Source organism: Aulonocara stuartgranti (assembly GCF_965226115.1).
Source record: "Aulonocara stuartgranti genome assembly, chromosome: 23".
Lineage (NCBI taxonomy): Eukaryota > Metazoa > Chordata > Actinopteri > Cichliformes > Cichlidae > Aulonocara > Aulonocara stuartgranti.
In genome coordinates, this window is record NC_138958.1 from 13,244,671 (window position 1) to 13,258,464 (window position 13,794).

Below are 13,794 nucleotides of genomic sequence, written 5' to 3' on the forward strand. Positions count from 1 at the left end.
TTCGAATATACAGCCAAGTGCATTAACTAGGCATAAAGAGCGCTGGTATATTCACACCTCCACCCTTCAGCTTCCCTGCGCTGCACTCACTCAGTCATAAGATTGCACCGTGTCTTGTGATGTGTCCTCTTATCAGAGTGGACAGACACAACGGTCGTCTATACAGCTTTACTTTCTTAGATTATACACAAGCAGCATGGATGGCCACTGTGTTCCAACTAAAGATATTACTGTAAGAGATGATCCGACAGGCCCAAACTTCCCGTTACACAAGGCTATCAAACCAGCCCTGCATTGTAATGGTGAAAAATATGCTTTTCCTATTGATTTTTGAGGCGTAATGGTTTAGTGGAAAAAAGTATCGGCTTCTCTGTAGAGGTCTCCGTGCTAAATTTAGTCCAGTTTAGAGCACCCAAAACCCTAACGATGGAAACTGTAACCAGACACGTTCGTTGTTCCTTTTAAAGTTGGCCTACTGAGACGTCCGTGCCCATATTTCATTTTGGCAGCAGCTTCAGGATCTGCTTCTCTTTTATCTGTTCCATGGAATGAAAATAAAAGAGGAAAAAGATAAACAAGAAATCGTTTCCAGCTAAAGAGCTGCAAGGATAGAGGTCGAAGACAGGATACACTGCTTAGTTTTTCCTTTTTTAAAGAAATAACACAGCAGCCAGTCATCTGTTCCCTCATCTCTGTGGTTTAATTTCAAACCTGCACTGTTTTATTCAGTTTTATTTTTTTTGTAGAGCCTTTTTATTGTAACTTCAGATTTTTACACTGTTTTCGTTTGTACGTAGACATTCTCTCACTGAACTGTTTTATTTCCCTTTTATTTTTTTTCTGTCTGTGTAATTTCTGCCTTATTGAAATTTCTTTTTTCTTACATTTTTTAGAGGCTGTGTTTAATGTTTTGTCTAATTAAAAAATATATATTTTCTAAAACTTCAATAATGGTGATAGAAAACTCTCAATCTAAGCACTTCACTTTTTGTAGTATTCGTGACTTTAGGCTCAAAGAGTGCAGTACAGTGGGTGTACTCAAGTATCAGTTCAATGTCTTGCTCTTCTCAGCAGGGTGGGACAGTCAGCAGGGTGTTAAGGATCAGGCATATCTGTGTGTTCATGTGACCACTAGGTCCCTGTGCCCGAGTCTTTGCTGGCCACCAGAGTTAGCAGTTGTTATGTGAGCATCAGTCTGGTACACTATGGGACTCATTAAAATCAAATTAAACACTGACAGCAGGCCACTCATGGGTAGATAATGCAATTACAGAGAGCAGTGTTTTGCAAAGAATTCTTTTATTGCTAAGTAAATCTTCCCCTGACTTCCCCTTTGCCATCGCTGGCTTTAGTCTCATGTGGCACGGGACACATAAACTGCAGATCTGCACAGGATGTTATACTGTGTTTCCCACCAGCAGCACGCACACTCAGCAAACAGCCATATTAGGAGACCTGTTGATGTTCCTGCTGTCTTCCAGAGATGAGGAGAATCTCCACAAAAATTTCCAGTTGTATAATTCATTTGAACCATAAACGCAGTTGCAAGAACTTAGAAGTTAATGTTAGGCTGTAAATAAGCTGTACCGCAAGTGCGCGACTTTAATGCACCGTTAACCGCTTCTATTTAGCATGATGATGCTGAATGTTGAAGGTGTTTTTACTGTTGTATTTTATGATTCACCACAGGCCTTATTCCAGGGATCCACAACCCTCACTCCAGGACGAGGGAAGTCTGCTTACTTGTTAGCATGCTAACATGTGCTTGATCAGAAACTGGTAGATTGTAAAATTGGAGTTGAATGCTGGACATCCATGGGTGTTTTCTGAGCTTAATCAATTCTTAATCAATTGACTTTGTTTCAAGAAGGCCGAGGTGAAAGAAATTCATCATGCTTCTGGTAGTCTTTTGCTGGCCAAGCCTAAAAATACCTATAAAACAACTTTTTGTTAGCAACAGTTCCATTTTTGATGCAATGGGTGTTAGTTGGTGGTTAGTTTTTAAGCTGTAAGTGTCATTTTTATGGCAGCCTGGTGGAAAGCCGCCATTACTGACGTCCTAATCAAATGTCTAACCTTAAAAGGGAGTTTTAAAAAAAAAAACAAAACTCAGTTGACACAAAGTTCCCAGCTGATCTTTAGCTACGAGTCCTTGAGCCTGTAGTCTTTATTTTCCTTTGTAGTCTTTTACGTGTTGTGTAGTGCGATTGTTCGAACAGCAGATGGGTTTCCAACTGGTTTTTTCGAAAGACAATGCATCTCTTTGAGAGGAAGCCTTGGGTGATTTGTGACCTTCAAACTGGTTCCTGTCTTTTGTCTGCAGGCTCATAATCCACCGAAGGATAAACAAGTCAGAAATGTTTCCCTGCTGCCGAACACAAAGACCACACAACCCTTGCTGTGTTAACACCATCATATTTTTTGCTTTTCCCAGCATATCAAATATTACTTCACGTTGCGTAAGATTTGCTTTAGATTAAACAGGCATTTTGGTAAATGAACTATTCATCAGACACCCCTCTCCTGATGGCAGACATTGTTGGGAGGGTTTCATTTCCTGGAAACTCAAGAGGATGAGACAGGCCAGCTCTGACCTTAGGAGTGTCAGAAATAGACTGAAGATAAATGTGCTGCATGGAAGAAGGTGGCTACTGTTCTATAGCGGTCAGACAAAAGTGTTGAATAAAAAGACTTGATTTGTAGCCCGTAAGAAATTAAAATGAAAAAAATTTGTTATACTTAACTATAAATAAAGGGGAGTGGTTTTAGTCTGAAAGTCAAATTTGTAAAACAGTGTCACAAAATGCTTTCTATATAAATACAAAAAACCCCAATGCAAACAAAAAGCTTCAAATTAAAGATTCAAAATTTAAACTTCAAGGATGGTTTCATATCAATTTTTAAAATGTAGATGGTAAGTTAAACATGTAATAGATATGAGGTATAAGAATATTTAGTCTTCATATAATTAAGTCAGTAGAAGAAACTGATGAATCAAGCCAGTTCGTAACAGCAAACGCTCGGTCACAGTTAAATCACTGCTAGCTGTCTGCTGTCTGGACCTTCTACTAATCGAGTGTCTGGTTTACTTTTTTTTTTGCCCTTTTTGTATATTATTGAAAATCTAAACCATTTCTTAAACAGTTGCCCGCAGCTAGAAAGTCAAGTCTTAACTGAGCAGACAGGGAGGTTAAGGCTCCAAATGTGATTGTAAAACTACAAGTCAACAAGTTATCCATCATGGAAATGAAATTTAGAAAAAAATAAATAATACTAATAATAATAATAGGAAAAGGTTTAAACAGCCATTCATTGTACAGTACTCAGGATTTAGTGTTACATATTCAGGGAGGGTTTATTTATTTAATGAAGGTTAGTTTGCTTTGCCAGTTGGTCTCTGCAAAAGATGAGCAAAAAGTGAAGTCATTTTTGAAAAGCTGTGGTGAAAATGTGCTTGAGAACCGAGGCCCCCACCCCTAAGTCAGTGGAAAATTTGCTGAGTGTCTGTTTTGTCACTTCCTCCACAGGATCACATGTTCAGCCGCTGAGTAATCACTCTGCCGGTACAGGATGTTGACTTTCACAACTGTCCACAGACTTTGACACCAGGATAGAGATGGCGTCACAGCGCCGAATTCACTTAATTTAATGTTGAAGTGCAACGCTAATGAACACGTGATAATCCAGATGTTTCCATCCGACAGGAAATTGCACGGCACCTTCGTCCAACCACGCTGCGCGCCCTGTACGGCAAAGACAAAGTGAAAAACGCCGTCCACTGCACAGACCTCCCCGAAGACAGTGTTTTGGAGGTGGGTGGCGCATGCGCATGTTGTGCACTCCATACACTGAAACGACACCCATAATGTGTTAGCTGTACAGCTCCTCTCATTCTTTTCCAGATAGACACTATGAAGAAACCCTGAGCCCCTGCATAAATAAGTACCTCACATTTAGCGAGAACAAAACCTTCCTGGACTCTAAGGCCATGTCCAGTCTCATGATTGCGCCCTGTGGGCCGGGGCAGCCTCAGATCACACTGGTTTTAGAAAAGCAAGAATGGCAGAGGAATTTGAAACAAAACCATTGTTTTGCAGGGAGTGGGCCTGACCCATCGTGCGTCATTGTTCAGGAAAACTCCTGATCTGTAGTCTGGACAAACGCCTCCTTGTTGAACATTAGCCTATGACTGACTGAGCTGCCATTTTCCCCTGACTGGAACAGTAGCAAAGAAAGGGCTTGTGCAGAGACATTTGAGGTGTCAGACAGTGTTAATTCATCAGCTGTTACTATAAATGTCCCTTAAATTCCTTTTCCAGGTGCAGTATTTCTTCAAGATTTTGGATGGATGAAAACCACGTTGAACTACACAGTCAAACACTTCCAGTTTTCTCATTTTTCTGTTTATTGTTCCAGCCTTATGCAGATTAAATAAAGTAACAAGAGCAGACTCCTGACAAGTGTTTTGATCTTCAACACTGAATTAAGTATTTTTTAACACCAACTAAAACGTATTACACGGGATACTGCATTGCCTCTGATGTTCTTGAACTTTTTGACCAGCGACTTTGGTATTAGATTCATACGTTACACTTTTGGAAATAAAAAAAAATTAAAAAAAATAAAATAAAAAAAAATTTGTACAACTGCATAAATATAAAATTTGTCCACCATGAAAATGGCTAAAACATTCAATACCAAGTAGCATCACGTCACGTGATGTCTCCAGCAAACCAATTTTAGAGAACTGAGTCGCCACTGTTTCTGTGGAGGTGACTGTCTTCTAGGCTGGACCCACAAAGCGCTACACTAAGAATCAGAAAGGAAAAAAAAAAAGAAAAAAAAAAAAAAAAAATTGCATTAAAGTATCAAACATAAATGTAATCAAACCATATCTAACAGCTAAGGTGAACAAAACAAATGTGCCCCTCCTCCAATAACCGGGACGACGAAGCGCAAACACAGAGCACTTATTTACTCAGACGTGGGCCTTAAACATTCAGAGTACCATGCCAGTAATTCAGTTAGTCAGAGCACATGAACACACACTCCTGTAAACGCCTGCACATAGACACGAGCACACACGCGCGCACACACCTTGGACCACTAAAGCGGACATAAGACAAAGAGGTTACAGCTGGGACTAGACTACAGCACTGGACACTCCAAAAATATATAGAAACCACGTAAGGGTGAAGTATTTCGGGACAGAAAACAACTCGCTACACGTCAGTAGTGGAATTGCCGTTTTACAGTAAATGGATGAACGTTTCCCATGGCTCAAGGAATCTTTTCATGTACAGTAGAATAAATATTTGCTATTGCTACTTTTGTATTTTACATTCTAACCCTCGACGAACACACAGAAAAGCTAGTGTAAAGCACACGGATTAAGTGTAGGTCCTGTATATTATGAATGTTCAAAGACTAGTGGTGGTTTTTATCTGAATGGGTTTCTCTAAGTTGGATTCGTTTTCAAATTGAGTGCTCGCAGTAGCTCAGGTCACGACACGGTGAGCTTTATGTCAAAGCGTCCCTGGTAGCGGTCCTTCTCGCTGTAATCTATGTTGTCTCCGAATGCTTTGCACTCGATGCGGATCTCCTTTCCCTCCGTCACATTGACGAACTGAACGGCCATCAAGGGCTGCAGGTAGTCGGGGTGCAGCTGTTTGCCGTAATATGGGTAGTACTGCAGAGGAAAGCCTTGGCCTATCCCATAGTACTTTATCTCTCCGATCTGGCCTTCATCCTCAGCTCTCTGCAAACACAATACTTGAGTGAGACTTACAGCCGGTCCTTTTGAAGACAAATATTCATTCTCCCTGTATCTGTGAACTGGAAGGCCACAGCCACACGCTCTCGCAAACGTACCTTAAGCTTGCAGTAAATGGGGATCTCGTTAGAGCTAACTTTCACCGGCAGTTCTTCTAGTAATGAGTTGTTTGAAGGAGCCTAAAGAAAGAACAAACAAGCAATAACTGGTTTAAATTAAACTTTCACTTATTGGTGCCTACATTAACCACAATGCAACTTCAAGCTCCAGCTTCTCAAAAGTTTTCCCATTTTCAAACATAATGGAAAAAGCTTCATGGATGGTTCACATGTCTGTAAGGTTTCCTAAGTTGGAAATGCACTCCCTGTAATTTTTGGGGGGGGGGTATTTGCTTTTCTGTTTGTGGATTTGGGTTTTCTGTTTGCTCTGACCCCTTAGCTCCCCTGACACCACACATCTGACCTTTGAGACAAATGATTGCCAACTCTACTCTGAGCAAGAGCTCACTGCAAGCACATCTCACTTGTTTTAGTCATTTGAGAGGCAGTGAGACTACGAGTAGATGGGAATGAGAAGTTTCTCTATTGTAATTTACAACATCTTTTTTCCTTGAAAAGGCAATTCTACTAGCGCTATAGTGCTACGATTGTTCACTCAGAAACGATCCACTAAGGTAGCCAAATGATTGAGTACAGATTACTTACATCTTAAGGCCACAAAGCAAAGCTTCACAAGTTTACAGCCAAAATGGGGGATGTTAGCCAGCTAGCTCTAACTTAGCTACACAGCATATCACCGCCACCTGTGCTGTTATTATACTGATATTCAGGTATATAAAAACAGAGCAGCACAGTCCAGGACTACAGTTTACTTCATGCCTGCAGGTTAAATTAATGTCTGAGGTGAGCCTAAGCTCATTAAAAGAATTTAAAAAAAAAAAAAAAAAAAGGACTGGTGCCATTTTGCGCTACTTATTAGCCTTTGAATTTAAGCGGTAACTATACCTTTGGTCGGAAGTTGACAATTCTGTTGAGCTTTATGATAACACATGGGTTCCCCTCCATGAAGCCATAATCAGGGTCTGTGCCTGAGCAGTCTTTCAGCAAAGACCTAGAAAACTTGCAGACTTTCTTCTTTTCTTCCATACTTCGATCTTTGTACGTGCTAGGAAGCGCTGAAAATGCCACAAGTAAGAAAACAAAATTTAAGTTTAGATCTTCAAACATCCACTCATGAGTGACAAATGGTGAAAGCTGATTGCATTGTATGATACTTGCTTCCACATTCCTCGTAGGAGTCCCCAGTCTGCTTTGTCTCATTGTACAGCTCAAGGAATTCGTTCATGCTTTGGACATACTTTCTGTATGAACTCGGATCACTCTTCTTAAAAGAAATTTCAGATTTGTCTGAGCGTGGGGTGTGTGACAGACCTGCAAAAACACCACACTGGTTTGGTAGGAAAACAAAAGTCATGGGACAAAAAAATAAAAACATCTTATTTAAAAAAAAAAAAACCTCAATTTGTGTGAAAAAAAAAAAGTGTAAATATCTTAGAGAAGCAACATGACATGGCACGTGAGCCATTGTGAGCATTCTCCATTATCTAAGGACAATGTGAGGGTCTTGGGGATTTCCTCTGAGAGCTCCTCACAGCAGTAATTTTCCACAGAGTTGGTGCGCGAGGCGTGGCGAGGGGAGAGTGTGACAGTGAGAGTAGCTAGAGGCAGCATGACAGCCGCGAAACCCTTCTCGGCCTCGCCGCAGGACCTGTTTTATTTGCTGCCGCAGATATGAGCGGGACTCGAGCTGCCGGTTGAGACGGCGAGAGGAGAAGCAGCAGTTTGAGTGTCAGAGGAGGCTTGTGAAAGTTCACCAACCCCCACCCATCCACTCTCACGTGTGTTTCTCTCACAATGGAAACTTTTAGCCTCTGAGTGGGAGGCGGGATCACGCTCCGAAGGGAGAGAAAAAAAAAAAAAAAAAAAAAGAACCTTTCTCGCCGCTTCCTTGATCATGCCACTTCTGGAAACTTGCTTCAGCTTAGAGCTCTCTACGCTCACGCTGTTGTTCTGCTCGCTCTAATCTCTGATTGTCAACAGTCGTGAACAAAACGGCAGCCACATGCAGCCAGTCATCTAGAATGGCTGCTAAAAATACTGCTAAGGGGCAGAGCATGTGCTGTGCAAACCGCGAGATGAGGCTTGGCACTCAAATCAGTCTCAGAGCGCACAGGAAATTTTTAAACTGCTGCAGCGTTGTCTGATGACACTCTCACGAGATTACACATTAGGTTTTCCCCCCCCCCCCCCCCCTCAAGCCTTTAAAAGCTGTGGTGGAAAAACAAAACTTTTTCTTCCTTTGAAGAAACAAGCCACAAACTGTAGTCACGCAAGTACATGCAGTCGTGTCAGCTGTGATGCATAATCATAGCACACATTTTAGTTCCCCTGTTGCCCGCGGGGGGAACATCGACCGGCTGAGGGGAGTGAAGGACAAAATGGCCGAACCTATTTAAGGTCAGAAACACTGCCGATAGAGGAGCTGCTCAGAGGCACACCCCTCCCAAACAGTCGTCTGTAACGCCCACGAAACACCAACAGGCTTTTTGTCTGATCGCTGAGCTGATGCAGCAGCAAAGTCAGAAAGGTGAGGAGGAAGAGGATGTGCTTACCTGGGGGAGCAACTCTGTCCTGATAGGTGGGTTTGTCTTTGCTTAATGTTAGCAGCAATGCCTGAATGGTCCCAACGAAAATTCCAGCCAAGCATCCGTAGAAAATCAGATAAAACAAGAGGATTTTAACTGTAGAGGAAGGAAGAGAAATCAAATTACTGAGATGAAAGCAGCAAGAAAGAAACTGCTTCAAATGTGAAATATAACATCGCCTCAGATTTCAGAAGTCACAAGCACCTGAAGGTGATAAGACTGACTGCTTTATTAGAGCATGACTAGCATCAGCTACCCAAAACCCAGGAAAATGTACTGCATTTCTTCACAACAGCAACATATCCTTCATAAACCCCTTTCCCAGGTTCTTTTCACCTAATTTAAAGTTTAAACAGATCACGCAGAAGGTGGGTTGGCTGTGCTTCCAGAGCAACAGGATGAGTCACTGTTCAGTCCTGCAGACCCCCCCACCCGGCTGTGTCACCTTCAACAATTAGGATTAAAAGAAAAAAAAAGAAAAGAAAAGAAAAAGCCCTTGTTCATGCTCCTGTGCATAGAAACGTGATGAATTTAGGCAAACGCTTCATTACACGAGTGAACAAAACTGTAACGGCACATGCTTCCCTGTATGATGCAATCAAACCATCAGCATCATATTTCCTGATTTTCCCCATCAGATTTTTGGCATTCCAGAGGAAAATAAGTTTTGAGATCAAACAAATTTGTAAATTGTAAGTGTGGTTTAATTTCAGCAAGCTTTAAAAGGTTGTTGTTGTTCAGATGGCCAAAACAGTGGGGGTGGGGGGGATGCTTGAACCTCTGTTAACTAAGGTAACAAAGACTCTTTGTAACTCTATGCTCAATTGTGCTTAAGGTCGTAGTCACCTCCGAAAAGCCCCCGGACACCCAGTTATGATCTGTGGCAGGTTAAAAATGCTGATTCTGATTTTCTATCAAGTAGAAAAGAGCTCAGCGAACCTGAAAGGAGGTTCGCTTTAAGGCCTTTAAAGGCCACTTGGCTAGCTGCCTGTGATAGCAAAGACGCAAGCAGAATTTGTTTGGTTTTTCCCCTCAAATCCCCCCCCCTCAATACAGAGCATGATTAGACTCTGGGATGAGTCTAGTCGGGCCCCAAGCGGTGGCTGCTAGTGTCCTATGAAGCAGTGCCTGACAATAGGCGCGGGTTTCTGACAGTTCTGTCAACTCCTAGGAGTGCGCCATCTCGGAAAAATATGCTGCAATAACCGCCTGCTGTGCAGGGGAGGTGAATTTGCAAAACAAATAACGGCTTATTCCTCGTGTGCGAGTGAAAAGATGTCAAACAGGTGTGGCACGCAGCAGGAAGGACCATCCAATCGGATGTTCTTTACCTGTCTTGGCCTGTTGAAATCAGAACAGGATCAGCCACAACATTAGAATCACCTGCCTGAAACTTTGTACCCTCTGTGTGCGCTGCAATGGTAACTGGCAGCAGACTTTTTTGGCTTTATCAGACCAACATTGGGGGGGGTCTTGAGGTCAGGCCAATTTCACGGTGTAAGCACCAGTCACCTTATCATGGGGGAGGGAGATGTTTGAAGGCACCACAGATGTTAAAAGAAAGACATGGCACTCAGAAATAGTGGTGGAAGTAAAACTTTATTAGGAGAAAAGAGCTTTTAAAAACCTCTCTCTGGGGCAAATTCAACAAACTTTTGGGGCAGTTTTCAGAGCTGACTGGAGATTCTACGCCTCTGAAACTCAGCTCATTTTAGATCATGCTTCAAAATGGCTGCCAAGTGGCAACACTAGGAGGGCTTTGATGGTCTGTGTCAGAGTAAAGACCCATTGGATTGCCAGGAGATTCCTCAGAAGCTTCCGTCGTGAGGGCGGCTGTTCGCGCCGTTAGTGGTTTTAATGTTGTGGCTGAGTATGTGTACAGCCTGTTGTCTGGCTGTCAGTTTGTGTGATTTCACCTGAGCGATCGGAGCGGCCTGAAACGCTGCAGGGCTCAGAGTAAACAGCATGGAGGGAGACGTAGGGGGTGGTGAAAGGCAGCTTCTGAATTGAGAGCACCTCCCCCAGCAGGCTGCTGCAGCACGCCGTGAAGGGACTGTCCCCGCATTCATACCACATGTGTCTCCACGCTCGCAGAGGCCTTCACCAGCCCCGCAGCCTACTTTCCGTCTGGCATGTTGAGACAAACACGTGGAGGAGACGTAACGAGCGCCAAGACTGACGCTGTCACCGCGCCACTTCCTGTCTGTCTTTATGAAAAGTGCAAGCGACTCACATGGCACACAATTAGCACGAGTGTTTTACTGAAACACAGTTTAATGTGCTAATGATTTACTCTGTACTGCACACTGTATGTTTTAAAGTTTTGCAGATTTTAAATTATAAATCTACCAGCACATGATGCTGCAAGTAAAGGCACCAATCTGTTCTCTGTATTTGACTGCTTTTGTGCCAGTTGATTTTTATTTTATTTTTTTTTTAAACAATCCCTGTTTTTGGGCTTTCACTGTAGCTACGAGGATGGTTTTTTTCTTGGGGGGGGGGGGGGGACAAAACAAAAAGGCTTAAAATGTATTTTGTTTATTAAAGGGGGGGGGGGGGGGGGGGGGGAGGCAGAAAAAGTAACAGGAAAAAGCACAGACTTCTGTTAAGTGACGTTAATTGACACCCCTCCACCCCAAAAGGCCCATTTCAAACCAGAAAAAAGTCCTTTATGGAAAAACCTGACCGTCATCCACCATGAAATCACTGAGCAGATGACGGTGCTGTGTTCATGATCCGGATGTGTTTGTAGTAAAAAAAAAAAAAAAAAAAAAAAAAATCCAATCAGGGCTTTTTTTTCTTTACAGTCTTGAAATGAAAGAGGACTTTGAAGCGTAAGAATATTTATGTGCCATTTAATTAACCCAAACTAAAATAAATCAGTGGTTATGAAATGACCAAAAATAAGACAACCACAGAGGCTTGTGTCAAGTTGGGGGATAAAGACTGGGTCACACTCAGAGGCTTTTTCTGAGCCTCAAACAAGTCTGTGATCAGCGCTGTGGCCAGAGATGCTTTGAGCAGACATACCTGTTGCTGCTAAAGCAACATGGCTCACTGCGTGTGCTCCACGGGACACTGAACTACCAGCCTGGTAACCCCACACCACCACCTAGAACATGGAGTGGGTGAAATGTTCCACCCGAGAGCAGCTCCTGATTTTAATCGCCACACACAGCCGTGCTTTGAGCCACAGAGAATTACCGTTTCTCAGAAATAAACGTGTTAGTTTGAAGCTTTCATTAAGCCCCGAAGAATGCGCTTCAACGCGCGCACACAGCGACGCCTCATTTCTTCCAGGATAAAAATACAGAGAGGGGCGGCCCGGGAGACATGTGAGTCGTGATCACAGTGTTACCGTGCGGCGTCCGGAGAGGAGGGGGAGACGCGCACATACGCGCCATATCTGACGTGCAAAACGGTTTAACGAGCCTAATTGGCGCTATGTAATGCAGGGCAGTGATCCCATCAAACCATCAACCGCTGCGGACCGCGTTAGGCGTCTTAAAGTATTGAAAACGGCGCTGAAACGATTAGAGCCGGATCCAATAATCCCGGGTTCGAGTTAAAACGTGGGGAAGGCAGAGCTGGGCCCGGGTGTCGGGTCCAGGGATCAGCTGCTCGGGTTTATTAAAGGCAGGAATAAAATGTCCTCAGCCCTTCTCCTGCTCCCCGCGGAGGGCTGACACTCAGAACAACAAAATAAACGGTGGCAGCTACCAACTTGTTGGTTCAGGTAAAAGTCTCGGCTGTCCTTCAAGATGACCTTTTCAGAAAAGACTGCCGCTAATCAATGAGCTGATCAGGGCTACGCCTTCGTAATGAACACCTATGACCGCGGGAGCCCTGAAAAATGCACAGAAACACCCCAAAAGGAGGAAATCATTTACGTCCACGGAGACCAAATTGGCTTATTGTCCTCATTTACTGTCCTTGTTTTGGACTCCAATCGATCCGTACCGAGCACTCCTTCTTCGTGTATCACCTTTTTTCACTTCATTCTCGTTTTAAACACCAACTTGCGCACGCAGCCTCCGTTAAAAAGGCAAAGTCACGACTCGGCGCGCCTCCGGCTGGGAGCTCTAACAGGTGCGAACGTCTGCACCGGCAAAACATTGAGTCAAAATACAAATAATCCGCTGTGAGCACGGTCGGTTTCCACTCTGCTCCATCATCAACAACCAGCAGCCCGCCTGCCGGAAATAAAGAACAAAAAGAGTACTCACACCAGCTGCCTCCTGTGCGCCCTAGAAACTCCTTCTTTTCCGAATTCCACACAAAATTCTTCCATCCTCCGTCGCTGTCTTTATTTCCAGACATGGTAACTCCCCCCCGTGTCGCTTTCTCTCTGCTTTAACGGCTCTGCTGCGTCTCAGTTCTCAGGCTGAGACTGTCGACTGTCCCTCGCAGGAAACAGAAAAGGACAGTCGATTGCGCGTTGCTCCCACTTGTACCGCGCACTATTTATCTCAGAGGGGAAACCAGTGACTCCGCCTGCAAACTCTGTGAACAAGTCCAGCCCCGGAGAGGAGGGCCGAGGGTAGCAAATCACAACCTGCCCCTGCTCAATGCAAAACAGCCAAACAGAGAGCGGCAGTTAGAGGTAGGAAGGCTAATCAGCACACGGAGAACACGACTTTCAGTCAGTCTACGTTGCAGTCATGGCAAGCATCAACCTGACTCTGGGGTGGGGGAGAAAAAGACGGGAAGAAAAATATGACCTGTAGTGTCAGGAAACCTCCAGGGTCGGATCTAGAAGGGTGGCGTCGGGTGGCATGTGCCACGCTACAATGATATCTTGCCACCCTAGTTTTGCATATGACAGTGTTGTCTATTAAAATAAGCTAGCATTAACAACTTGAGCCTAGCTACAGTTAACACTGAATATAAGAGGGGCAAGTTATGGGAGTGATGGCAGCAAGACAGAGTAAGCGAGTGAGAGAGAGAGAGTTTTGAAATGGGAGAGATTTGCGACGTTTAGCGTGGAGTGTATAGTTAGCGTGTTGTGTTATCTTGTATAGTTAGTGTTTTGTGTCGTTGTTGTTTTTTTATGTGTGTAAGCGAGGGTACTAATGAATTTCACAAAGGCAGAGTGCAATGTAGTCAAACGTCTCCAGGTGGAAAACAAACAAAAAGGCTTTGATTTTGCCACCCTATTTGATTTCCATGCCACCCTCATGCCACTCTAAGAACATTTCTCTAGATCCGCCCCTGAAGGGGTCCAACATGAAGCTAATGAGGAAGTTAAAAAGCTGCAGTTCCTCTGATGGCCACTGGAGGCTTCAGCAGTGAATCAGGGCCCATAGACTCCATAGCA

The 13,794-nt window shown here is 43.7% G+C and overlaps 2 protein-coding genes across 3 annotated transcripts in view; one reads left to right on the forward strand and one right to left on the reverse strand.

Annotated features, from left to right (window-relative positions):
* Window positions 1–4,908, forward strand: part of nme7 (NME/NM23 family member 7) — a 23,813-nt gene extending 18,905 nt beyond the window's left edge. Inside the window, exons 11-12 of one of the 2 annotated variants that reach the window (XM_082523216.1) lie at window positions 3,705–3,812; window positions 4,320–4,908. In XM_082523216.1, the coding sequence (XP_082379342.1) occupies window positions 3,705–3,812; window positions 4,320–4,352 (141 nt within the window). In that variant the 3' untranslated portion in view covers window positions 4,353–4,908. Of the gene's footprint in view, window positions 1–3,704 lie in introns of both variants that reach the window. The other variant, XM_082523215.1, reaches the window with a different exon arrangement.
* On the reverse strand, window positions 4,382–12,949 carry atp1b1a (ATPase Na+/K+ transporting subunit beta 1a). Its single transcript, XM_082523228.1, has 6 exons — window positions 12,704–12,949; window positions 8,445–8,573; window positions 7,051–7,203; window positions 6,778–6,947; window positions 5,872–5,952; window positions 4,382–5,758 (listed from the first exon to the last, which is right to left on the reverse strand). Exons 1-6 carry the CDS (start codon window positions 12,795–12,797, stop codon window positions 5,504–5,506), a joined length of 882 nt encoding a protein of 293 aa, XP_082379354.1. The 5' UTR covers window positions 12,798–12,949; the 3' UTR covers window positions 4,382–5,503.
* Window positions 12,950–13,794: the final 845 nt, after the last annotated feature.

Coding starts and splice junctions, on each gene's coding strand:
- atp1b1a (XM_082523228.1), bottom strand. CDS start 12,797: ATGTCTGGAAATAAAGACAGCGACGGAGGATGGAAGAATTTTGTGTGG. Junction 8,574..12,703: donor GCGCACAGGAGGCAGCTGGT/GTGAGTACTCTT, acceptor CTTCCTCTACAG/TTAAAATCCTCTTGTTTTAT. Junction 5,953..6,777: donor TTGTCAACTTCCGACCAAAG/GTATAGTTACCG, acceptor TTCTTTCTTTAG/GCTCCTTCAAACAACTCATT.